The sequence below is a fragment of the Poromitra crassiceps genome (genome assembly GCF_964638095.1).
Source record: "Poromitra crassiceps genome assembly, chromosome: 5".
Taxonomy (NCBI): Eukaryota; Metazoa; Chordata; class Actinopteri; order Beryciformes; family Melamphaidae; genus Poromitra; species Poromitra crassiceps.
Window position 1 is genome coordinate 29,930,060 of NC_139642.1, and position 27,433 is coordinate 29,957,492.

Sequence of the window (27,433 nt, forward strand, 5' to 3'; positions counted from 1 at the left end):
TTCAGAAATGTCAGGCCTTGGAATTTGTCCACAGTCCTATGTCTTGTGAACATAGGCCCATAGGCTGTGCTATTGTTTATTCCAGTCATGTTCAAAATGGTTCCCTCACGACTGGTTTAGAAACCCATCCCAAGAGTCAAAGGAACACTGCCTTTTTTTAAACAAATATCATCAAAAATGTTTAAAAAAATGTTTTCATCTCGAGGCAAATTGATCATGGGTTTTTCATTGTCATCCCCTGACCTCTAACCTTAAATTTACATTTAGAGGCGTGACTTTGTCGAAGGGGCAGTGTGGACTGACAACAGACAGACCAATGAGGGATGGCTATAGAGCAAATTGGGTGAGGGCGCTGTACATGGGAAACCAATCAACTGTGAGAGAAGGCGATACATGTGCATGCGACGCCGCTTCTTGCTGCCGGGGAAACGTACGGAATTGTGCCGGTGGATGGAGTAGAAACTCCCGCCATTTCGACAAAGAATTAACCTCTTGATTGATGAAGTTCACTTTCTCGTAAGAATCGCTAACCCCGTTATCCTGATAACAAGGAGTACCGACTACGCGGAATGCCACGAAGACAATCCATTACGTGTGAATTGGCGTAACGTTTTAGTTTGCAAAGACCGCAGAGAGCGCGCCAGAGCTGCTGAACCAAGCTTTTGCTTTGCCGCGAGTTTGATTTGGGTACGTTACAGCTTGATCTCCTCATCTTCAAGCCGGAGGACCTAAAAGTTTCCCAACTATCGAGAGATTCAACTTCAACTACTCCGTTTCATATCAAAGACATACAGCCATCATGACACCGGAGAACACAAGAAGAAAGCGATGAGGCTGGTGACAAGAAGTGCAGTGTTATTGTTTTGCAGCGAGGTAGCCAACCAGCCCGCTATTAGCTAACGTTAGCTAGCTGCTACACGTTGAGTGCCGTACCGGGGCCTGCCGGTAACGTTAACGTGGAACGTGCTAACGTTAGGTACTGACATTTGGATACATGCTAAGGTCATATTATTGTATTATATAACTAGTTTGAAGCTAGAAGGGTTTACAGTAACGTCAACGTTAGGCGTCAGTGCCATCTTCCATTTGCGATGGCACCGCTTTTGGGCCGGAAACCTCATCCGCTGGCTAAGCCGTTAGCCGTGCCACCAGGCCCGGGAGAGGAGATCTACATCATCGAACACAGCAAGGAGGCCTTCAGGAACAAAGAGTATCCTTTACGTGATGTTGATGCCTCAGTCTCGCCATATCGAACCAACAAGCTTTCGAGCTGGTGTTTACTGTCTAGCTGCACTTCGTTAGCATAACGTTAGCCACATGAACATCCCTGGGGGACTAGATAATGTATCGGGGCCAGCATGCTGGCTAGCATTTTTCATTATTTGTGCATTGTTTCCTCGCATGGACACACTGTACAGGCTTGGATAGCAAGCCTGTAGCTAATGTTAGAGCTAACAGAGTCACTGTATTTTACAGCCCAGCTAAATGTAAATTTTTAGCAAATGACACATTTGCCTTGCTTTACTAACTTGAACGGGATGTTAAATCCAGTTCTTGCTGCAGGTTTTATGGGTCCACTGTTAACGTTAGCCACTAACGCTAGAATGCGTAGCTAACGTTAGCTGCTAGGTTACGTTATGTATCCCATTTTGTGTACAATAGCCCGTCTGCTTGCCGGGTGTAGCCATTGCTTGACTGGGTAGAGTAGCCAGCTAGCCCGCCGCAAACCTTGTTGGTTCGCTAACGTTAATCAAGGCAGGGGAACAGCTATCTCAGCTGTTGACTGACTGGTTTTCTGTGCTAGAAATCGCTTAAGTTAACACTACACACTTGCGAAATTGTTACTATATTAAAAGTCAACGTTAAACGTGACAGGTCCGTAACTATAATGTGCAAACTAAGTTGAAACCAGTGTTTGACATCTTCAAGACGCGACAACAGTGTGTTGCCTTTATATCCGTATTGGCGTAGGAACTCGTTGACATGACGTTTCTTATCTATCTTTTAACGGATTATGGTTTGAATAGCTGATAACCGAAGCGCAGGCCACACGCTTTCTCGTTCTCCCACAATACAGTATCGTTAACATCGTAAGTTTGCCCTGCTAAATCAGAGGGAGCATAATCACACTTCTCATAGTTCCCATCTAGCACTCGTGATTTTTTTTAAACATATTTTACACAAACACCTTCATTTCAGTTTAGGTGAACATTTCCAACCCCCTTGCTTTTTTGCTTCAAGTTTTCCATTGTCTTTGATCACATCCCCTATGCTCTTCTCTATTCTGATGTAGCTACATAGCCACGTAGTTTTGTTTTGTTATGAGATTATATATTAACATATGTGCTTGTGTTGAAATTGCCCCTGTGCCTCGCCCTTTTAAATTATTGACACACATTGGTACAGCTTTCATTAATAATGGATCAGGGGTATCTAGCTTTCTGGCTGGTGGGAAGAAGGGCTAAAGACTGACATATTTACATGGGGGAGTACATGTAGTGAAGGATTCAGATTTAAATGGGGATGTTGTGCTCTGTCCTGATCACATTCTTTAGAATTGCAATTTCCTTGACGAAATGATTACAGAGAATATGAGGCATGTCTGAAGAGGTACAGTGAGCGCATCTGGACATGCAAGAGCACTGGAAGCAACCAGCTCACACACAAGGAAGCATGGGAGGAGGAGCAAGAAGTCACCGAACTGTTAGTATTGAATCTAAAGTGTGTGTGTCTGTCTGCATGACGTGTATGATGTCATCCGATTTGTTAAATAAGAACCAGCAGTTCACTCTCTAGTGATTAGGCAGAGGTTTAAAAAATGTGGCCGTCTTTAATAAACTTTTTTTGAGATGAGCAAGTCCTGCGCAGTTTCGACCAGCGACTTGCTTCGTCCGTTGGATGGTTAGAAATGTTGTCTGACTTGGTCTGCTGACCTGCCAGCGGCATCCATGGGAATCTCGTGGGACCGAAACTGCAGCTTTTGGAGTGAGGAGCTGCATCTGCTCTCCGCTGACTGCACAACGCCGAAGATGATGGGGAAACGCATCAAACTGAGCACTCATTAGTTCATCAGTTGTATCACACACCCATTGTGAAATGAAGAAACTTGAGTTTTTATATCTATTCCAAGATGTCACACTGTATAATTTGTATTAGAATGCTATGTCATATTTTCCATAAATGCCACCTGTAATGCCTTCATTAAAAATTAAAATAAGTAACGTAAAGGGCTGTGGTATTAGAGAACAGCGAGAGTGGGTGGCAGATATGCACCTTTAAAAATAATCGCCGTTAACAAAACTGCAGAAGAACTTCGGAAAAGAGCAGTGAGTGCAGTCAGGAGCTTTGGGCTTGTTGACTCCTCTCCTGGCTTCTCTATTTTCCAGACGTACATTCATCTCAACAAGCCTATTAGCACAGTATACGTACAGTGAGACATACACATAGGTAATTGGCAGTGTTCACATCCAATGGATGGTCCAGTGAAGTTTTGGCATTTGTTTCTGAATACCCAAACAAGTGCTGGATATTAAGAGACACTTGTCCAAAAATTCACACTTTTGCTTCTAAGCACAAATTAGCCTGTCGGACACAAGCTCAGAGTACAGTAGCATCTTGAGCACCACCCACTCTCTGTTGATAAAGGTCGCTACGCTGGCTGCTGTGCTTTGATTGGGCAAATTTGGTGCTGCGCTTACTCTATTTAGAGGGTGTGTGATTGAGGCATCCTTGAATCTGAAATGGGCTGGAGAGAATAGCTTTATATTATTGCTCTGCATAAGGAGAGGACATAACTTACGGTAATGCGAATTAGACTAGATTGTTTGTTTTTTTGCACCATAGACGGTTGACTTTCACACCATCCAGGTTACCACACTGTGTCCACCAGAGACCTCACAGGCTAAAACGGGGCCAGGTAATGCTCAGCTGCCCAGAGCTCAATCAGAGAGGATCAGAGCTGTATTTAAGCAGTCTATTTATACCAGCCAGGAGATTTTGCTCCCTCTACTGGTCAGTCTCAACTCTTTGTTATGCTGTTATGTAATGCTCTGGTCCTCCTGTGATGAAAGCAGTCCATGAAAATAGGCCTAGTAAGTGGTGGATAATTCAGCTGTGATAGATATCTAGACATTGTGGCTGGCAGATCAAAGGTTTTAACTATTTCAACAATATAAAATAGGTTTAATAAAAAATGGTCTACAGAAATACAGAAACCCAACCTGTGTGAAAGAAAATATCTTGATGGAAGTGGTCGTGGATCAACTAACTAAATGTGGGTGAGGAAAAACCAGCGCTTGCGATTCATTACCACCACTGAGGTGGACTTGAGCAAGGCCCTTAACCGCTTCGGTGCAGGTGATCAGTGGCCAGCAGAGCTGACTGGTTGTACTGGTCAGTTTCCAGGTGTGAATGTGATCAGGGCGTTCCTGAAAGAGTATATTTTTGGTACTGCATTAAGTGAAAGACCGCGTGATGAGGACGCAAAATATGAAGTAAAACTAATCCAGTAGGTTGATAGACTAAATACTGTTCATCTTCTGCACAAACAGTCTGCAGGAGGAGTATCCTGAGTGGTTTGAGAAGCCAGTGCTGGAGATGGTCCACCACAACACAGTATCTCTGGACAAACTGGTTGAAATGGCCTGGCTGGAGATCCTCACCAAGTACGCTGTGGGCGAAGAGTGCGACTTCCTGGTCAGTCTAACTTCTTCCCTTGGACAGTAGATGTTGTTGCCATTCTTTTTTATACATTTGAAATGGTCTTCATTGTGCAGAGACCTTGCATGTCCAAATTTGTTCTCTAACCTATCATCTCTGTTTAGATGATTATGTAACCTAGCATTTGGGACATAAGGTGTCTCCTTTGGGGGAATCAGAACCATAGCCGTAGCAGTGTGATAGCCATGCTTCACCCATTGAGCTAAACATGGCCACTATGTACAGGACATCCAGGATTGTTATATTAAAGAAATTCATTCACACATGATTTTATTAAATAAAACTCAATTCCTCCTGATATTTAAAGATCTTAATGTGATCATTACTGATCACCTCTTTAAATCTAATAAATAGTTCTCCTTATCAACTCCCACTCCTATGTTCTCTTTAGGTGGGGAAGGACAAAAATTTGCGAGCGAAGGTGGTGAAGATCCATCCCTTAGACAATCCAGAGGGTGAGACAGGGGAGAAGAAGTTGGAGGAACCCTGCGACTCTCCATCCAGTGACAAAGAGAACACCAGCCAGGAGAACCAGAGGAAGGAACCTCCGCCCCGAGAGGAGGAGAGCCGGAGGGAAAGTCTCAGTGAGTCCTAGTCAGTAGAAATAGTTTAGGCACATCCAAAATCTTTAAATCACTTTATCTATCTCTTTAAATCACTTATATATCTATCTTTCTATAGCCACTGTTTTATTTTTAAACCACATCTTAATATTTGATAAATACAACACAGAATGCCACATGCATGCCACACACACGAAGCAGTGAGCAGACGGCCCGGTGCTTGGACGTGCTTGGAAACAACAAGCCTGGTTTTCACAACACAGAGTGGGCGTGGCGTCCTTCGCTGCTCACAACAATATTACTCACCTGTCTGGCTTGATGTATAGTAGTGGACTGCTGGCATCTAGTAGTGCTGAATATCGCATTTAGTGGCTTTAAATACTTTTTCATACGAGAATAATTTTTTTGCTATCGTTGATATCTATAATTATTTTGTCCTGTTAGGTGACCGAGCGCGACGTTCGCCAAGGAAACTTCCCGCGGCTATGAGAGAAGAGAGGAAGAGATGGGTGATGCCCAGATTCCTTCCTCATAAGTACGATGTGAAGCTGGTCAATGAAGATAAGGTTTGTTACCTCTTGTTTGGTCCCGATAAATGGTGTTTGAACCTTTTCGGCCACCGCAAAAATCATCCCTATCAGCCCTGTACTATGTATAATATAATAAAACACAATACACAAAATGTATACTTTATATTTTGCCCATATTTTGCCTCCTGGTACTAGGAATGCAAAACTGTTGTCTAATTGACTCTCCCATAGGTGATCAGTGATGTTCCAGTAGACAGCCTGTTCAGATCTGAGCGTCCTCCAACCAAGGAGATCATGCGTTACTTCATCAGGCATTACGCTCTGAGGCTGGGCATGGGAGAGACCGCCCCCTGGGTGGTTGAGGATGAACTCGTGAAAAAGTTCAACCTGCCCAGTAAATTCAGTGACTTCCTCCTTGATCCACACAAGGTAATTGACCAGTTTTTCTTTTCTTTTTTTTAGATGTGACTAGGGATGGGGGAGAGTACTCGAGTACTCGTTTGTAACGAGAGTACTCGAGTACCGTTTCCGCTGTCCGGGTACTCGCCCCACCCCCCTCCCCTATAAAAATGGCCGATCTAACGTTAACAGCGTCTGGCGAATCGCCAGCAACACAGACGTCCATGTATATTAACGCAATCTATATTCAGCAGATGTAAAATAAACAAGATTTGATTGCAGTTGTTTTCCGTTCATGGCCAATTTATATATAGATGTGCAAGCAAAGATGGTAACGTTAGATGTTTTTTACTCGGACGGACCACTTTGACTAACGGACCCCTGACAGTAACTTTGTTTACCATAGCCAAACGTTCCGTGTTTCACCACGGGCGGGGACCATCACTCGGATGTTGTTGGTGGTTTTTGCGGTTAACGTTAGCGAACATTATTACTGTTTGCAGTTATCATGTTTGCAGTTATCACTTTTTGGCAGAACACCAGAGTTTTTAATAAGTGGATTTACTTAACAGTGATCAAGAAGCAGTATGGAATGATTACCGACATGTATTGGGAATTACTTTTACTGAGGTAGGCTAACGGCTAACACCGGATCACCTTATCACAGTCAATCTGTAAAAACTAAAAAGTGCACCAGGCAGCGCTTTTTCCATGCAAAATTGGTAATGTGTGTGAAGTTGCTGTGAACAGCCCCATACAAAGCAGATCACCCCTGCTCTCATCACAGGCATTTGGTGAATGCTAATGGTAACTGCTTAACATAGCCAAACATAGGATCTTTCATGTGTGTGTGTCGTTCCCCCGGGGGGAGTACTCGAGTACTCTTTCATAACAGAAGGAGAGTACTCGAGTATTTAAATCCCTTACAATGCCCATCCCTAGATGTGACCAGAAGCTAGTATAAAGAAATAAAGAAAAGAAAGAAAAGAAAAAAAATACTGCCCATGTGCCTTTGTGGGACACGGTTGTAAAAACTCTGAGCCTGGTTGGTTGCATCACTTTGAGTTTAGCTCGGTTGGTAAAGCATACTGTAGGTTTTCCACACCAGAGTTACCAGGTTCTGATCCAAAGTAAGTCAATTTAGCACCAAGTTGGTCACAACTTATCACACTTTTTTTTTCTTCATTTAAAAACTGTTGTTTCTGTGTGTCTAAAGTTTTTAGCTGAGGGGGAGCGCAAGCGCAAGAGTTTGTCGTCTCCTGAGGGTAGACCAAGGAAGAAGCTCAAGACGTCTAACACCCCAGGAGAGGAGTCGGGAAATGAGAAGGGAGAGAAGAAGAGGAGAAAGAAGAAAGATGATCTCGCCATGCCCCTGAGTCCCACTATCTGGGGTCACATGCAGGTTAGCCAGCTTGCTTATGCACTCTTGTTCGACTTATTACTGTTATGGGGTATCGTATCACTTGAAAGTCGAGCTCATCTCAAATTCTGCAAAATGGGTCAGATGAAGATGTCATTCTACGTGTTCTTTTTTCCAGAAAATGGGGGAGAAAAAGGATGCAACAAAAGCTGAGAAGAGCAGCGACAAGAAGCTCAACTGCCTCAAAGCCTCTAAAAAGGACGAAAAAGCGGGTTCCAAGTCGCCGAAGATGAAGCAAATGACTCTGACCAAGTCGCCGAAGATGAAGCAAATGACTCTGACCAAGTCGCCGAAGATGAAGCAAATGACTCTGACCAAGTCGCCGAAGATGAAGCAAATGACTCTGCTGCATCTGGCTAAGAGCCCCTCCGCTGGCAGCCCCAAGAAGAGAGCCCGCAGTACTGGTGCGGTTACTCCTAAACTGGGGAAGCCCCTGCACCCCATGGCTCTCCACCTCCTTCGTTACTATAAGGAGAACAAGGGCAAAGAGGACAAAAAGCATTCCCTGTCCTCCCTCCTCTCCAAGGCCGCCAAGGCCTTGTCCCCAGACGAGCGGGCCCGGCTGCCTGAGGAGCTCAAGGAGCTGCTGCAGACACGCTGGGAGCGACTGGAGCAAAAGAAGCGCTGGGCAGCCATGAGCGAAGAAGAGAAGCAGGAAGAGCTGAAGAAGAAGCGTGAGGAACTCAAAGAGAAGCTGCGAGAGAGGGCCAAGGAGAAGCGTGAAAAGGAAATGCTGGCTCGCCGCGAACAGTCGCGCCGCTATGAAGACCAGGAGCTCGAAGGTGGCAAGAACCTGCCCACGTTCAAACTGGTGGACATGCCCGAGGGGCTGCCCAACGCCCTGTTTGGCGACGTGGCTATGGTAGTGGACTTCCTCAACGCTTATGCGGGGCTGCTAATGCCAGACGACCAGTACCCGATCACAGGAGTGGCTCTTATGGAGGCGCTCGCAGGGGAAGGATCTGGCTTCCTCTACCTGAACCGCGTGCTGGTGGTGCTGCTCCAGACGCTGCTACAGGACGAGCTGGCGGAGGGCTACAGTGAGCTGGACATGGCCTTATCGGAGATCCCCCTCACCTTGCACTCGGTGTCGGAGCTGGTGCGGTTGTGCCTGCGGCCGTGTGATGCTCACGGCGAAGGCAGTGGCAAGGACTCCGAGGACTGGGGGGCCCTGGGGGGCTTTGATGACGTGGTGACCAGCGAGTTCCTGGAGAGGCTTGAGACGTCCGAAGTGTTTGAGCTGAACCCCCTGGAGAAGGTCAGCCTACTGGTGGCGCTGTGCCACCGCATCCTCATGACCTACTCGGTGGAAGACCACGTTGACGCAATGCAGCAACGGTCTGCTGAGTTGTGGAAGGAGCGGCTGGCGATGCTCAAGGAGGTCAATGACCGCAAGAGGGCTGAGAAGCAGAGGCGTAAGGAGGAGATGGAGGGCAAGGGTAGGCGTGGCAATTGAAAGTTCTACCTGCGGTTAATAATGTAAACTTTTTTTGGTGCACTAAAAAAAGCATACACAATTAATACAAAAATAAAACCCATAAAGTGTAAAAACATTTTTTTTGAGTAAATGGTACTTGACAATGAGATGTTTAGACCATTATCCATTCTTGACGATACCAGTGAAGAGAAAAATCCTCAAGGTATTGGTCATTAAGTCTTGAAATGCACGTGCAGACATTTTCACTTGACGCAATTGTAATGAATTATCTCTTCACTATATCATCCCCCCTGCATCCCTAGTCAAAGAGGATGGAGGCACACCCAAAGGAGAGAAGAAGAAAGATGGCGGTCCAAAGAAGGAGAACAAGAAAGAGGAGAACAAGAAAGAGGAGAACAAGAAGGTGGAGCCGGAGCCAGAGCCGGAGGACATGATCAGCTCAGTGAAGAGCAGGCGGCTGATGTCCATACAGGCCAAGAAGGATAAGGAGGAGCATGACAGACAGAACAAAGGTGAATTTGGAGCCCTTCATTCACTGCAAAATGTGGTTGATTTTCTCCTGATGGTGTGTTAAATGCATGCGAGAGCCTTTATAACAAAGGTTCTTTCCTCCTTTTCCTCTCAGAGCGGATGGAGAAGGAGGCCGAAGAGGAGCGAATCCGTAAGCAGAAGGTGGCGGCAGAGAGGGCCTTCCACGACGGTATCGCCAAAGCCAAACTTGTCCTGCGCAAGGTGCCACTGGGCACTGACAGGAATCACAACAGGTTAGAATCGCACACACACAGTCTTACCCATCCGAACCAGGAGTCTTAGTGAGTCAGTGTTGGGATGCTTGGCAAACTTGTTCTCCATCCAGTGGAGTTTAATTGATGGCACTGATCGATGGCATGCATTGAAGTTGCATGTTTTTTTAAGACAACTCAAAAGGTGACTTAATTGATTGCTTTGAATTACGGTAGTTCAGAATCTTTTGATTTTTTTGGTGGGGAGGGAAAGTGTGCTTTTCCACTTGACGGAACCAAAAAAGCAGCTTCCTTGAAATCCTTGGAAGTTTGTGAATTTGGAACATGAACATGGGTCATTGAAAGTGCTCTAATTTATATGTTGTGCAAGAATAGAAATTGAAGTTCTTTTGATTTTATTTACTTAGCAAATAGGTTTAACACAGCACAGTTGAGAAGCACACATTCAAGACTCTCTTTTCAATTGTCTGTGAGCTTCTATAAAGCCTGCTAGTTTTTTTTATATATACATTTATATATTATTTATTTTAGTTGGCCTATTTATGTTTATTATGTTTTATTTCTATCTTAATTTTATTGTTATTTATTTTTCAGTTGAATTATTATATTTAAATTGAAAAGGAATCCAGGATTAAAGACCATTTCTTTCAAGTTCAATAAATGCATGATGTTGCCAAAGTCAATGAGTAATCACGATCTCTCAGTCAAAATAATTGTGATTATTATTTTTGCCATAATCGAGCAGCCCTATCTTCTGTATGTTAAATGCACATTGTATTGCAATGTACAGTCGTATTGTGCTAGTGAACATTAGATCTTGAACTAACTGATACAGTGCCATACAAAATTGAGATAAAATGTTATATTATGTAAGCAAATTTAAATACCGGTACTTGAATAGCTTAGTAGATTTTAACCTTGGTGTGTTTGTTGTTTTTGTCAGGTACTGGCTCTTCTCTGATGTGGTTCCTGGACTGTACATTGAGAAGGGCTGGGTGCATGAAAGCATTGACTACAACTATACCCCTCCACCAGAGGAGAAACCAGCAGAGGAAAAACCAGTAGAGGCTGAGGTAGATGAGGATGGTGAGTCTGCCACTACACCTGACAAGACAAAGTCTGCTAACACTTATACAGATATTACTTACGGTACATTGTGACCAAAACATGTCACGTTGTACACATTCTGTGTCCATGCCTCTTTGAAAAATTTGATTATTTCAGAAAAGATCTGCCAGGGTGCACATTTTCACTCCTTCCATCACAGCAAATGTAATGTCTCTTCTTAATGCAGTATTCTTTACTCCAGTCCAGCTTTTCTGCTCTAGTTAATGGACTAGGACTGGATATTATGCATTTCTCACCCATTTTCAGATTCATGGCTTTTGCAGATTGTTCTTTGTGTTTAATGCTGTCTTGTCTCTAGAGTAGTGAAACTTTCAGATGGATCGATCTTTTTGAGACTTTAGCAATTGTGATCTGTGTTTTAGGAGCTGAGAAGGATGATGCCAGCACAGATGGTGCTATGAGTGAGGTAGCCCAGCAGGGGGCAGCGGCAGACATCTGCAGAGAGACCACTGTTCCCAAACAGGGACAAAACCTCTGGTAAGAGCATGGCATGGTCAGCTGGTGTATGGCAATTGACTGCGTTTTGTTTTTTGATGTTTTTTTTCTCCCAACCTTCCCTAAAATGGAAGCATTTTAATTCCAGTGGTCACATGGAGAACAATAATTTTTCATGATGCACATACTAGAAAAGCTGGCGATGTGTACAACAAACTGCCATTTGGAGTAGACTGCTATTCACAAGTTTTGTTTAAAAAATAATCAAATTACAAGTGACCATTGACATGAACAGACGCAACAATTCTAATAATCCTGCCTCTCTGTGATTACAGGTTTGTATGCGACACCCAAGCAGATCTAGAGGAGCTGGTGGAGAGCCTTCATCCTCAGGGGGTCAGAGAGAGCGCGCTGAAGGCAAGGATACAAAACAGGTAAAAGCGTGCATTCACTTAATTGATCATAACAAGATGAAAATGAGATTACCGTAAATTCCGCACTATAAGCCGCACCGGAGTATAAGCCGCACCTGCAAAATTGCCTGTTTGTTACATATATAAGCCGCACCGGACTATAAGCCGCGGGTGTTTTAATGTTTTTTTTTTTTTTTTTTTTTTGTGTTTTAATGTTTAATTACCATATGTAAGGGTTCATGCACAGAGGGGATTGTCGGGAAAGAGATGGCTGTTTGAGGAAGCTCCCATTTATTAACATTTCAACAAAACAACATAACACAACACCACCTGTGTTTTTTTTTACAGTGCACACAGTGTCCGCGGTGTGGTGAAAAGAGGGCAAGAGAGGAAATTAAAACAGAAGTGGATTTATAGTTAGAAAGAGTGCTAAAAAAGAGAGATTCTTTTTTTTTTTTTTTTTTTTTTTTTTTTAATTCATAGATAACCCGCACCGGACTATAAGCCGCAGGGGCCAAAAAAGGCCAAAAAACGGGGGGAAAGCCGCGGCTTATAGTCCGGAATTTACGGTAAATGTGTGCTCTTGAACAGGCATTTTAGACATTCACGCTACAACCAGGACCTAATAATAATCCTTCCATCACTTATCGACTTTGGCAGACTAGAGGGATTTAGATATAGATGCTTGCTCTGTTGCAAACCTTAAAAACATAGAGGCAATAAAAATGTATGAAGCTCATTGCAAAACCATCCCTGTTGCAGGTACCAGGACATCCTCCACTCCATCCATTTGTGCCGCAAGGCTAAGGTAGGCCTCAGGACCTGCGACGGCCACGAGGAGCTGATCAAATACCTGCGCAGTGACATCAATGAAGTTGCCTCCCGTCTCCAGAAGGGAGGCCTTGGATACCTAGAGGACAACACGGACATCGAAAATCAGGTGATTTTTTTCCCCCTGTTCATATCCAGTTGGTATGGGAATTTTGTGTATTTGTCTGACTGATGCTGAGAATTCTTTGATGTCTTTATTTGTCAAAGGCTTTGATACATTTGTGATTCTTCATGGTACAGACGCTGAGCAATGAGTCTGTTCATGTAGCGAGTTATTGTGGACAAAACTTCAAAAACGTACTGGAATAAGTCCAACACCCGTGAGAGCCTGGAAGCAGGATGATTCATAAAACTCACTCTTGGGTATGTGTGTGTCTGCTGTCCCTTCTCCCTGCACAGGTGTCTGAGCTGGAGAGCTCGAAGGAATTTGGAGAGTTCATCATCACCATCCAGGCCTGCGTAATCAAGAAATTCTTGCAGGGATTCATGGCCCCTAAGCAGAAGAAGAAGAAGAAGCAGACGGGGGAGGAGAGCAGCAAGGCTGAGGAGGTGGATGAGGAGAAGAAACTGGCGGAGGAGGCCCGGGTAAGAAGAGATGGGATTTAAATTGTTTTGGGTTGAAGTATGCGTCTCTCACAGTACCCTGACCCAAGTAAAAGGGCCTACAAAAGTTAATTTAACAGCTCTGTCATGTATTCTTCATCTTCCCTTTAATAGTATAAATCAAGGTTTTACCAAAACTAATAGATTCAAGACCTTATTAAAACAATTTAATATATTTAAGTTGAATAATTGAAGAAAAAAAAAAGCTCAATCGTGTTGCTGTGCTGCCAGACATAGCAGTTATTTCCATGTCACAATATTGCACTGCATGTTGTCATTTCTGCAGTAATGTCCATCTTGTTTTTAGCAGATAACTTTGTCAAGCCTGTCCTTGGTTAAATAAAACCCTAACCCCTTGGTGGTATTCCATTACAATTACATACAGTTACCGTCTAATCAGCTCTGTCATGGTGTTGCTGTGCACGCCACAAGGTACCATTCTCTGTAGCTTCTGTATATAATGAGTTGTCCGTTGACGTTCCCCATGTTGCGCTCCTCCTCCCAGGTGGCTACAGCAGTAGAGAAGTGGAAGGCCGCGATCCGAGACGCCCAGACCTTTTCCCGCATGCACGTGCTGCTGGGAATGCTGGATGCCTGCATCAAGTGGGACATGTCTGCCAAGAACGCTCGCTGCAAAGTCTGCCGCAAGAAAGGTAACGCTGCTAGAGACGTGCTGCAAATCAAATGTGCACGGTGGACCGTGAGCACAAATGTAGTCATTTCTGTTGATTTCTGTTCTAACAGGGCCTCCTGTTTTTGAGTCAGTGACTATTTACATGATGAAAAATCAGCTCTGATTCCAAATTAAATTGACCTTAAAAACACCTCAACAGAAGTAGCATACCGCCACTGGCCCTGTCTGAAAAAGCTACTGGTTCTTCTTTTTCCTCTCAGCTAAAATAGTGCAATATTGACTATAATAATAATATTGTCTGACTTCTTTTCTAACAGGTTTGGTAGATTTTTGGGTTGTGGCCTGCATTCAAATCTACCGGTACTCATTATTAGATCAGTCACACCTGCCCATTGATTGAAGCGGTGCCATTCCAAACCTCGCCAGTAGGCCGCGGTAGAAAGCCACTTTGGGACGGTGACCAAGTTCATCCTTTGCCATTGCAAGTCAATGGGGCATAATTGCCCACTTGTACCAAGAGGAAACTCAGCCTGTTTGCAGCCTGCTGACCTGTTGTCTTCTGCTCCCTGTTTAGCGCTGCCAAAGAGTCTCTCTGTCCTGAAGCTGACGGAGATTAAGACCAGTTCCAGAGAGCGCTTCAGCAGCAGGCTCAGGGCAAAGCAAGCTATTAGTGTCAGGCAGCTCCGCATTGGAACAGGTGAACTTGTAGTGCTAAGATGAGGGTAAAGGCTCGGCCACTTGGCCAGCAACACCGATACACTGGGCAAAGTACAACATGTTGGGTGGGTTAAGAGTCTCCGAAAGTAATGTCACCCAAACATTTGACCTGTGTATCATGACTTCTTGACCTTTTGTGGGAGTGAAGACTAGGACAAGTAAGGCTGTGGGAGAACAAGGATATATGCATAGGATACTGAGTTAATCCTAACATGGAGTTGCATGAATGTGAAAGGGTGCCAATGCCTGATGATGGAAGAGTTTTCTGAAACGGCTACAAATGATAATTTCCGCTGTAACTCAGTTTCGCGATATGCACACTGATCTCTTCCAGGTGACGATGAGAAGCTTATCCTGTGTGACGAATGCAACAAGGCCTTCCACCTGTTCTGCCTGCGCCCGGTCCTGCACCGCATCCCCGACGGCGAGTGGCTGTGCCCGGCCTGCCAGCCCGCCACGGCCAGGCGTTGCTCCCGTGGGAGGTAACCAACCCGCCTCTCACTGAGAGGAGTGTGTGCATCCCATTCCTCTGTTTCTGTGCTGCTGTAGTACACTAGCACTGCACCTCCACGTCTGTCAAATGTTTGGATGTAGTGTTGAATAGGTTTTTCATAGCTTGTATCTCTCAAATGACTGCTTGACAAGGGTATTCCTTTTATTTTGGCACAACTAAAAACTGAACAGTTTGAATTTGATAAATGATCCCTCTGAAAGAAAGTAATTTATAGTGACTTTGTGCATAGCCCTAATAGTGTTTCAAATCTTGGGCTGAACAGTTAAGAAACAAAAACAGCTCTTTAGTGTGTAGAGGAACTCAACACCTTATTTACAATTATTACCTGTGGGCCCAAGGAAAAGTTGGTTAGACCACTGCGTTTTTGGAGCTGCCAGCATCTTTCTGCAATTCATTCTCTATGTAAGGACGCGCTAAACGTGCTCCTCTTTTAATGAACGCACCTGGCGTTTAAGCGTTTCCAAAATCTGTTGTTTTTGGAGGATCGCTGTGGGCGTTTTAAAGCTGAAAAAAGTTGAACGTTGAGGAAAAGCTCGCTGCTCGTCATTCCCACTCATCCTACCTTTTCTCCTCCAGAGGGATCCTCCAACCTCCGCTTCTGCCAGAATTGGCAATAATCTGGCTTTCATGTTGACAGTGAACAACATCAAACAGGCAAAACTAGCTGGCTTGTGGTTGTTGTGTTCTGATCTGTACTGCACGCGACTACAGGGGAAAACAAACGGAGTGCAAAAAAAACCGCTCCGTGCGCTGTGTTTTGTGCACAATGGAAGCGCTCTCAACATGATTTTCATAGCGTTCTGACTGAAAAAAACGCTTTTGGTCTGAATGGCCCTTTATTGTGTCACTGACCACACGGCTGTGCAAAAACATCGATATGGGAAATATCGATACAGTATCGATTAGGGGTGGGAATCACCAGTTGCAGATGCCCAGTGGCCTGGCATGGCATGGCCTGCAATTTTTTTTTTATATCTATACTTGGCGTCCAAATATCGATACAATATCATCAGGCAATCGCGATATATTGCCCTATTGATTTTATTGCACAGCCCTAGATTTAATAATGGATCATATTCTGTCATCAACAATAATGTGAAAATTACATGACAGCCTCTCTGCGTTGCAGGAGCTATAAGGAAGAAACTGATGAAGAAGATGATGAGGATGATTCCGAAGAGGAGGATTCTGATGAGGAAGATGAAGAGGAGGAGGAGGAGGAGAACGACTACACGGCCATGGGGCACAGCTGTGAGTATCAGTGGAGGAAACAAAACGTCTCAGCAAGCGTAATCCTGAATCCATTTCAAGCTAAATGGTTACAGCTGATCTTAATGAGTGCACTGTAGTAGCTGATATGATTCTGATCAAGGGTATTGTGTGTATGTACATTGTACTATGCACCCACTCAAAATTTAGATCATTCTGCTAACCTTTAATAATGTTGGAAATATGAAATAGTGAAGTATCATTTGCTTTTGCTTGATGACGTCTTCTGCAGCCTGTGTGACTTTGCATCTTTCCAAGCAAACATTTCTTTAGTTGATATAGACACAAAATAGCAAAAAGCGATTGCGAGTACTTTTGTATTATCATTGTAGACAGGCATCTCATTTGGCTAATATTACCATTAGGGGTGTCAAAAATAATCGATTATAAGATGCATCGCGATGCGGATGTGCACGATTCTGCATCGATTCACAAATGTCAAAAATCGATTATTAAAAAAATAATAAAATCAAATATAATGGAAGTACATGCAGTTGTTTATTTTAATTATGGATCATAATACAATGCAATTCCAAATGCACTTTTATTTTAAATGTAGCCACACAGTGAGAAAAAAGAAAGTAAGAAAAAATATAGTATTGTAATAGTATTGGGGGGGGCAAAGTGATGCATCGATTTAAGATGCATCGATAATCGTAATCGAATCGTAGCCCTCTGAATCGTAATCGAATCGTGAGGCCAGTGAAGATTCACAGCCCTAATTACCATGGGCTGGAAAGGGCCTGGCTTTCTCTCTGTAGTCCGTTAATCAAGTTTTATTTAAGTCTCTATAGTGCAATTAGCACAAATTTGCCTGTAATGTCTCATAATAAAAGCCATGGTGCAGAGGTTGCATTACACTTTCTCGTTGTCTGTCATTTTGACAGACAGGGTCGTAATCTATTGTTAACTTGTGTTAAAAGGACAGACAGCCTTCCGATTTTCCTGTCATTGGTTAAAAACAATAAAAGACGGAAAATATTTGATTAATATTCGGACCATTGCCATGGCGTGAAATAGGGTTTTAGCCTTCAGCCATGACTGAGTGGGAATTCCAGACACATCTTGATGTTAAGGGCACTGTCATTTTGTGGGCCGGAGGATATAAAGATAAGATAAAAGTTTTAAGAGCTGAGATGCTTTTTGGGAGACGGGGCCCGGGTGCTGAGGGTTTGGAATGGGAGGAATGCGGAGGGTGAAATTTGGCCCCTGTCCTCTCCCCATCTCCATTGTCTGTGTGTGGTGTAGCGCTGCTCTGGCTTTGATGTAGCAGCCTGTCACTCTGGCTTGACTGAGAGTATGTGGCAGAGTGATCCCTCTGTGAATTCAGGCCCGCATGTCAAGGTGGCGCAGGGCTATTGTGTTAAGAGGCCTGAAACTCAAGCTTTGTGACCCTTCATTCATCCCTCCCAAATCTCTGCCAAAACATCGTGTGAGGAGCTCTTCATTGCTTGTTTTGTGTGTGTTTGTGTGTGTGTGTTTTATCCTCTTGCATTTCCCTTTCATAAAGAATGTGCATACTCATCACAGGGACAACTTGCTCGACAGACCAAGATTTTTCATTTATCCACTGTAGAAAATGGTCAAAATACCAGGATCTGCTTTTCATAATAAAAGTGATTTGTTTCTTTATTATAAGGATCCCCATTAGCTGACGCCTAGACGACAGCTAGTCTTCCTGGGGTCCAACACAACAATACAAATTACATGAGAGACAGCAATGAAATGAAATACAAAAATAATATCATAATAATAATAATGCTTTTCTGTTCGCAGCCAGTGAATGAGTTATTCTGCTTAGAGGGCAGGTGGTACAGAAACTTATCAGACACAACACCAATAATGATCAGCATGTGGATTGCACTAATTCAAGTCTATTAAACAAGTGGCTGGCTACCAGTCATGCTTCCGCTTGTAGTAAAGCCAAAGGATTGTTTAGATGGACACAAAATGGCTGCTGTAGAACATCATCATCACAGCAGATGAAAGCAGAAGGAGAGACTTGCCAGGGGACATTGCCTGACAACAATGAATCACAATTGAAAGTAAACTTATAGCCTGACATTGGACCAGTGTCATACCAGAGAACATCTGTCTTGTAAAATCGCTTATTAAAACCATTGGCCTCGCCTATTAATAAGCATTGGCCACACTGTGAACAATGGATACGTTCATTTCCTGCCCAGGTTGGAATACAGCAAAGAGCAAATACGAATCTGGTCTCACTGATGCCCCCAGTGTTGTCAGACCCGCGTTCGTTGTTGTCATTGTTGTCAATGTCTAGACCAACTTAATGTTTAGATTATGCATGGAGCATGAAGATCTTACATTCGCCTGGTCTTTATTCTTACTGCAAAATAATGGTCTATAGGCTGGTTGCAGGGTATGAGTGTGACTTAAGTCCATTTCAGTTACAGTACAGTAAGTGCAGCCTGACTGTTATACATGATTAATTGTGCAGCCTGTTTTTTTAGGCCATTTTCAATGTCACTGCGTCATTGTCGTACACCAGATGGTCCTGAATGTTGTTCCTGTGCTCTTATAGTTTTCAGTTTGAGATGGCACATGAGCTGCTTAGAAAAACCTTTATAGATGGATATTGTTTTTCTGCTTTTCATGCTCCTGCCGTATGTCTTTCTTCTTGTTCTGATCATCTCTTCATTATTGCTCTACAGTGAGATCAAGGAAGAAAACTAAGCAGCCGCCATCACGCCCTAAAGGCTCAAAGAGCAAACCCAAGAAGCAGTCGCCTCCCAGTGGTCGGAGTAGCAAGCAGAGGACCGGCCCCAGCAGCCCCGCAGACATTGATGAGCTGGTAAGAAAACACGTGTGCACTGACCGCGCTCTCTCACTTGCCCACAGGCATTGCTGAACATGTCAGCACATTCCACTGATGTCTTTTCCTTCACAAATCTCTAAATGCCTAACTGTTAACTTGAACATCTATCTATATATATACAGTATATAAAAGGGAGCATGTGGGCAATGTTTGTTCTTTGTTTGCTTCAATTTATGTCTCACTGATGATGTCATTGGAGGCATTGTGACATCACTAATGATGTCATCAGTGATGTCATAAGACTGATGTCATAAAAGGGAGGCAAAAATAATCTTATAACATCACTGATGACACACACACACCCGCGTGTATCTGTGTTGTCTGCTAATTTTAAGTTGTGTGTTTGTGCACAACGTTTCTCTGTCTGTGTTGTCTGCTAATTGTTGGTTGTGTGTGTCGTTTGTGCAGGTGCGGCAGAGCTCCCGGACAGGACCGCGCAGACAGGCACTAGAGCTGGAGAGGTGTGAGGAAATCCTTCGGAAACTGATTAAATTCCGCTACAGCTGGCCTTTCAGGTGAACACACAACTTGCTCTGTCTGTATTTACACTCGTTATCCAGTTTATTAAGTACACCTTAGTACCAGGTACTGGGACCCCTTTTTGCCTCCACCAACCATCATATCAGGTCCAAAGAGACTTAAATAACAGTCACTACTACAGTACTTTAACGTCTGCATGTCTTGTGCGTGCTTTATAATTAATGTTGGCTTTATACTCAACTCACTTGTTTGGAGGAGCATGCTGTTTGTCTAAATGGGGAGGTGTCCCTAAATAAACTGGATATTGAGTGTATGTGGTTTGGTCTGTATCGCACTTCTCAAACTGGTTTGAAACCCACATGATTAGCAGCATGGTTTAATGAGACAAAATTAATCACCACATTTGACTTCATAGCAAACATCACTGTAATATAGATTTGGCAAGAGTTTTCAAAGACTAGGATGTAGAAGTGGTAGATAAAGATATCTAATAATCCCAGAGAAAATGCTTATTGTGCCAAATTTGTTGTTTGCTGCATGAGGTAGGTTGGGTTAACTAATTGGTGCTCTGCAGTCTAAAAACATGTATTCACAATATCGGGTGGTGACAGACGATGTTTTGCGTGTGTGGAACTTTGTTCGAGAATGATACAATCCTTGATCTATATTCCATTGTGGCCTTCGCCTCATACTCTCCTCCTCTTACAGAGAGCCTGTGTCCTCAGAGGAGGCAGAGGACTACCTGGAGATCATCTCCACCCCCATGGATTTCCAGACGATGCTGGGCAAGTTAAGCCGACGCTCATACCGCCACGCCCCGGACTTCCTGGAGGACATGAAGTTGGTCTTCTCCAACGCCGAGGAGTACAACCACGAGGGCAGCACAGTGCTCTCCTGCATGGCCAAGACTGAGCAGAGCCTCACCGAGCTGCTCCAGAAGCTGCTGCCTGGCACCAGCTACCTCCGCCGGCACTCGCGCAAACGCGTCAGCCAGGTCCCCGCAACCTCTGAGGAAGAGGAGGAGGAGGAAGAAGATGAGGGAGAGGAGGAGGAGGAAGAAGAGGAGGAGGAGGAGGAGGAGGAGCAGCCGAAGGTGAAGAAGGTGCAGAATGGCAAACGAGGCCGACCAAGGAAAGAAGCTGTGGAGCCGGCAAGGAAAACCAAACGAGGCAGGGGAGCAGGTGGCAGGTGGCAGAAGGTGGAGAGCGAGAGTGAGGAGGAGGAGGAGGAGGAGGGTAGTAGCAAGAGGAGGAGTAAGCGGACCTCCAGTAAGAGGGATTACAGGGAGCAGAACAGCGATGGCGAGCGGGGCATGCGCAGAACTCAGCAGCGGGGGGGACAGAGGGAGAGGGCGGGCAGCAGCGACGAGGACAACTCCGAGCGACATAACAAGAAGCAGAAACGCTCGTGAAGTCCCAGGGTGCTTTTGTTGTTTTGTTGTCTCACTTTTCTTATCTCTGTCTCGCTCTTCAAAAAAAAGAAAGAAAAAATATGAAGAACACCCCCCATATCCTCCTCGCTCCTCCCACAAATGACACTTAATACTCAGATGGAGTCTTTTTGGAAGTTATGTTTGTATTTTGAAAAACAAACAAATGAAAAGAAGCCTGATTTATATTTGTAACATGTTCAATATTGGTGATGTTTTTTTTCAACCAAGTAAAAGGAGATGTCCTAAAAGCTCTTAAGAGACTTTAATTTGAATTTCAGTCCAAAGTCAATAGCCTCACACCATCTTAGTCTTTATAATGGGTAATTTGAGTCTATTTGCCAGAGGGTTTGAGCTGGTAAATAATAATCCAAGAGAATATTGTTGTCATGTGATCTGTTATCTTCTGTGTTATTTTTGCCCTGCGTGTCCCTGAAACACGAGCCTACAGTGTTATCAGAGGCTCAAGCCACACAAACAGTCCAGCCATCATCACTAGCCTTGGCTCTTGCAAAATGGGGAATTGTAGCTGTGAAACATTTGTCTCGCCCATAACTGGCTGGATGGCTGACATGAATCTGTTTCCTGTATCCATTGCTCTTATCACCAACAACACTAGAACTTTGTTCTAATGCAAATCTATCAACGAACTCGATGACATTTTCCTCGTCCCGTAGCCCAAGGCTGATGTTTTTTGGCCCATGTTGGTGCAAATTTGTTAGAAGCCAGAATTGTGTTAAGAGATGATACAACTAAGACTCAGCAGGTTAGCGTTGAAATTGAGTTTCATCCTGGATCTCGGTGCCAACAAGACTTAAGAATTCAAGAACAATTGTCTTTTTGAAGTGTCTCTGTCTAGAGCTGACTAACCTTTCACCTCAATATCTGATTGGAAGGATTGGTACCCCAACCTTGTCAGTTTGCACTCCCCTACAGGGAAAAAAACCCACCCACTTAATGCCAACTGCTGCAGGAGCAGGCGTTATTCCATTGAAATGATGTGCATAAACATTTGTAACCAGTGTTTAAAACAACAAATGTTGAGAAAATGGGCATTTTGAAATTGTTCTGAACCTTTTGCACATTTTATTTGATATTGTATATGATTTTGTTAGTTCGTATAAAGAGCATCCTACAGATTTGCGAGGTCCAACCAAGGCTGTCCGTCAGCGCGGAGAGCACGTGTCATTTATCACAGCGGCCTCCTGTACATTTGCAGCAAACTGTTTTGTCTCCCTCACATTCATTTAAATCCAGTTGGAGAGACACGGGTGAAACCCAGCCCTCAAAACCCCGCTTCCCAGCATTATGACCTGGCAGTGTCACCAGGTGGTGCTCTATTCCTGCACTCTCAATACCTTTTTCAAAGGTCCTCTCAGCAATCCGGTGGCCTGGACTCCGACTGAAGTGCAGAAGTCAGTTCAGGCTTGGAGTTCGTCAAGTCACTCAGTAACCAGCAAGCTTCTTTTCTATTCTAAAAAAATAAATTTGACATTTTTCAATCAGATGGGCACAATTCCCATCAAACAAATACCTGTTTGACTTTTGAATGTCAAGGTTTTCTTGGTGGGGTGGGTGGGGGTAGCAGCAATGTATATACTGATTAGGCAGTGGTTTACAAAATGGTTTGCCCTGTTCTGGGTCTGTACTGTGCGGTGCTGTTTTCCTGTGTTTTTCTAGTGCTGGTGTCATCAGGCCTTTTCTGATCTCAGTTGGATTGAATTTAGCCACTGCATATATTTTTGAATCTTTTGTAAGTGCATCAGAATGCCTTTTGTTTTGGTTCACCGTTGTACATGACCTAATTGAGAAGTTGTCATTGGCTGTTAAAATCACTTAATTATTTGACCTTTTAATAAAAACAAATTTAAGGGGGGAAAAAGCATGCACAAGTGACTGCCCTCCTCAAGATCAGACCCGACTGTAAATGCTTTCTTTATATTTCTGGAGCAACTACAAAAGGCTTTTACATTTAATTTTTTATATATATTTATAGTCTCAAAAACGGGGGGGGGATTCACGTTTAAAGAATTTCCAATAAAGGCAATGGATCAGGAGTAGTCCTACTTGTTTCATTGTATTGAGGTGATAAGCATCCCCAGGCCACACGTCACTGCCAGCTGTAAACCTTGTCGATAAAGGGGGAGGAGAACGGGGTAGCCATGATCGCAGACTTATGTCTTCTTTACTTTTTAATAAAGATATCCTACAATTGTCTTACTCTCTGGTGTGGACTCTTCCTCAACCGTTTCTACAAGTGATGTGCTGTCAGATTTGACTAGTCTTCATGAAGGGGTCAAATCCTCAGCGCTTAAATAAGGTGCGCATATGGTATGTATCAGGGTTGAAAAGTATTAAAAGTTCATAAATCAATTTTGGGGAAATTTAGGCCCTTTAAAAGTATTAAGTCTTACTCGGCATTTGAGGTATTAAATGTAGCTATTGTGCTGATGGTGTTAAATGGGCATATATTGTCCCATATCGACTGCAGACCCTGAATTGAATCGTTTCGTGGCAGACTTTATATCAACAAATATTGTATCGTCCAAAGAATCTATAGTATCGTGATGAAACTTGTGACACCCCTATCGCTGATGTGACGAAAGTGGCGTTGGTCTTGAAAAAGGTATTAAAAAGTATTGAATTTCACTTAAGGATCCCTGCATATACCCTGATGTATTTTTTCTTCAATATTTTATTTCAAATGTTTTAATGGAGCAGTACACAAACAAGACAAAACAAACAGGCACAGGAAAAGAAAAGAGAAAAAACATACAAACATCAATATTCAATATTACAACATGGTGCTACCAGCCACATAAGGCTAAAGAAATGTACATGGGATCCACGTGAGGGGTCCATGAGAAACCAGCCCGCCTGGCTGGTCACCCGTCGCCCCTATCCTCATCGAGGTAGGCTAGAAACGGGTCCCAGATCATTAGACATTTTCTAAGTGAGTTGGTTCTCAGGAACCTCGAGCCTCTCCATCCATATAACAGAGATCATGTCCATCAACCACAATTGAAAAGGAGGTGAAGAGGGGGACTTCCATTCCTTCAGAATTAGTTTTTTTTTGCCAACAATTGTCCCCAGTGTCAAAGACTGTTGCACAGCTATAGGGAAGTTCAGAGAGGACCCGGACGTATGTTTAACCCTGCAGAACCCAGAGATAGTAAAACATAAAAACAATGTTTTAAAACCTTTCAGATGGTGTTGTAGGAGGCCTTTGGAGATGATAATGAAGTGTTTGTAAAAAATTATGTTTTTGTAAGGTTTTATGGAAATAATATTTATTTAATATTTATATTATATATAATATAATATTTGGGGAATGTATTTCACAATAACATATGTACATGTACTAGTCATTTTACTGATCACAAAAAAAAATTAAAGGCATTTTACTTAGAATTGATAAACCCAGTCCAATGAAACAAAGGGTGGTTAATTCTCAGCTAAGTTCTGGAAGTTGTGATACATCATGACCTTGTGGGCGGTACTTATATACAAATGTCCTATCCAATAGCATTGTTAGACTGAACAATATGACCCAATGACTATGTTTATGAGGGGGGGGGGGGACACAAAAAACAAACATTTATACCTTTTTTTAGATCAAATAAAAAAATTGTAATTTTGCAACAACGGGTCTTACAGGGTTAAGCCCGAAATGTCATTACATAAGACAAATGGCTTCGTTCTCTGCACTCATCACAGTTTCTTAAACTGTAGCCTGCAACTCTAACTGGGTTGTGGGCCTTGTCAAGTAGGTCCCCACATCACACTAGTTCAAGACATTTTCATGAACCTGGCTTTCACACTTGACTCTACATTTGAAGAATTAAAAAGGGAACAATTCCAGGAAAGGTTGGATCTTTACACAAAGCTCCTACAGTGTCTTGATTGCTGGTAAATGTGCTTTTCCGGATCAAAATAACGACTTAGTGGTTCTCAGCGGTCAGAGCTGATTTCACTGAGCAAACATATCCCCATACAGGTAGCAGGGCAAAGTTGGAGCAGTCCAAGTGCAAAACAGCTTTCCAGTAACACAGTGCTATTGAAGTCATAGTGATGTATGGACCAGGCGAGGGAAAAGAGGACAGTAAGATCTTATGGAAAAATATCGTGAGGTGTTGACAGACTGTGAGCCATCTGTAATTTGGCAACAGGTGCAGAGGCTGGGATGGGTCGGAGTAAAGGTCACAGATGTGAAAAGTCAGTGAAAACGTAGCACTTGATTAGTGCAAGTTCCATTGATGTGAACGGGGGGAAAATTGGTGACAGCGCTATCTATGACTTATTTGTTTTTTATTATTATTTTTTGCCTATAGCCTATTCAACAGTTCAAAGCAGAGATAGTGGAAAGACCGGGTTACACGGGGTCCTGGGTCGGATATGAACCCAGGATGTTATGTTTACACAGTTCATGACTTATCCAACAACTCTATAACTTTATTGAACCTAGAGTGATATTTCACTTTGGTACATTTTAATTCCCCAGTAACTCTCCCCGGTCTCAACACCACAAAATGTCAAAGTCTCACATGAACCCACAGGGGATTTGTATCAACCACTAGATGTCATAACTTTTAAATAATTCACCATAAATATTGTATGTGTCAAGATGGTGTGCTGTGTGTGTGTGGGTGTGTGTGTCCGGGGAAGGGGGGGAAGGGGGGTTGCGGGTGTGTGTGTGTGTGTCCACCCAGATATCTTTGTAACTGTCCCAGACTGAGCCACGAAGGAAGAAATAGGATGTGGGTCCATGGGACAATAGATGACCTTGACCCAGAGAAAATAAAAAGCTAATGGCAGATTGAGGTCATTACGAGCTACAAGCCCTGAGGTGTTGGTGCAGCGTTGCAGTCTCTAGACTGTCTTATTGTTATTTGTGTTAAAAGCAATATTTTGCTGGCTGAGATTGACTGACTGTGACAGACAGACGGACAGCTCTGGTGGTCGAGTCTTCGCCACACAGGGGAAATTGATTCCAACACCAACTGAACTGTGCTAAAGCAATATGATTTATGGTTTGATTGAACGTCAGATGAACTCTGAGAAGTACGTGGATCAGTTTGCTCTGGGAACGCTTGGTCCTCTTAGCATTCAGGCATTTGTTGTTTGTCCACTTTCATTTCACACAATACCGTGCATTCATGGTACAGCAGTTTAGCCAAACATCTAACTTCTGCTTTTAGAAGTGTGTTGAATCTCTCTGGCTCTCTCTCTCTCTCCAAGCTCACAAAATATGTGAACAAGCAACAAGAGTACATTCCTCACGCTGTACATCCTACGCAGTGGACAATGCTAGAGACATGCGATAAATAGCCAAGGTTCACTCCCTGTCGATGCCAAAGCAATCAGTGACTGTAGACCACACATGGTCAAAATGCGGCCCCAGGGCTGGACCTGGCCCCTGGACCATCTCAATCCGGCCCTCAAGGTCTTCAAAGGAAAACAAAACAACCCCCCAAAACTCAATAAAAGGCAGAATTATGTTAATAAATCTCATCTGCTACAGCCATTGGATTTGTATCACTATTATATCAGGAGATTAACAAGAAATTACCAATCACAACAGGAGAGAGGGTTAAAAATAGCGAGACTCCCATAAAAATCAGGAGTGTTAGCAGGTATGATCTTCAATGTGTGACGCTTCGCTTACTTGATGTAAGTCAGTATGGCCCTCTGGAAAAAATGTTGCCCCCTCCTGCTGTAGACACTACTGTGTCAGCCTGTGGCCAGAAGACCAGTCTGCCTTAGTTCGGTCTGCTTGGTACACACCATCCCTTCAGGTCAGGTGTGTGACAGGAGAGCAGTCTGCCATTTCTCAAAAGTCAATTTGAGTATAATAATAATTCCCATGTCATAATTGAACAAAAGAGTGGTTGAGAACGTAAGTGCAGGTGACAGAGCTCATAAAACACTGCAGCCTGACCTCTGACCTCTCTGCTGAAACGCAGGCCAGCATGTGGGTCTCAGATGGATACATTCATATTATGACTGAGAACTCTACATTCAAACTGTCCCTCCTCACCACTAACTTCATGTCCTACAGCAGAACAAAGAAAGATGTCAGCATAGTCCAATGCGTCGAAGCCATACATGGTTCAAATAATTCTTGGGTAACACTTTATAATAACGTTAAGTTGTAAGTCATGTATAAGCCTTTAATTAATGATGAACTAATCACTTACAAAACATGAATATAGATTTGTAGATTATTAGTTATGTTAACATATCACAAAAAGAAATCTAGAAACTTTTAGTAAATTAAGTGTTCCTCACCTGTTATAAATAATGTGTTAATCATTTACAATTAATTTACA

General features: G+C 43.4%; 1 protein-coding gene across 1 annotated transcript; it reads left to right on the forward strand.

Annotated features, from left to right (window-relative positions):
* The first annotated feature begins 932 nt into the window (after positions 1-932).
* Positions 933-23,269, forward strand: baz1b (bromodomain adjacent to zinc finger domain, 1B). Its single transcript, XM_083637059.1, has 21 exons — positions 933-1,210; positions 2,587-2,703; positions 4,551-4,695; positions 5,111-5,303; positions 5,727-5,848; positions 6,044-6,241; positions 7,428-7,613; positions 7,750-9,070; positions 9,372-9,581; positions 9,695-9,833; positions 10,756-10,898; positions 11,303-11,417; positions 11,711-11,809; positions 12,551-12,728; positions 13,019-13,204; positions 13,728-13,875; positions 14,908-15,055; positions 16,217-16,338; positions 19,032-19,171; positions 19,604-19,710; positions 20,384-23,269. The coding sequence occupies exons 1-21, from the start codon at positions 1,092-1,094 to the stop codon at positions 21,084-21,086; spliced, it is 4,839 nt and encodes a 1,612-aa protein (XP_083493185.1). The 5' UTR covers positions 933-1,091; the 3' UTR covers positions 21,087-23,269.
* Positions 23,270-27,433: the final 4,164 nt, after the last annotated feature.

What these genes read in the sequence shown, in the direction of transcription:
- baz1b (XM_083637059.1), top strand. Translation starts at nt 1,092, where the DNA reads ATGGCACCGCTTTTGGGCCGGAAACCTCATCCGCTGGCTAAGCCGTTA. An exon ending in AGCTGGTCAATGAAGATAAG is followed by an intron (nt 5,849 to 6,043) that starts GTTTGTTACCTC and finishes ACTCTCCCATAG; the next exon opens with GTGATCAGTGATGTTCCAGT. An exon ending in CAAAGTCTGCCGCAAGAAAG is followed by an intron (nt 13,876 to 14,907) that starts GTAACGCTGCTA and finishes GATCTCTTCCAG; the next exon opens with GTGACGATGAGAAGCTTATC.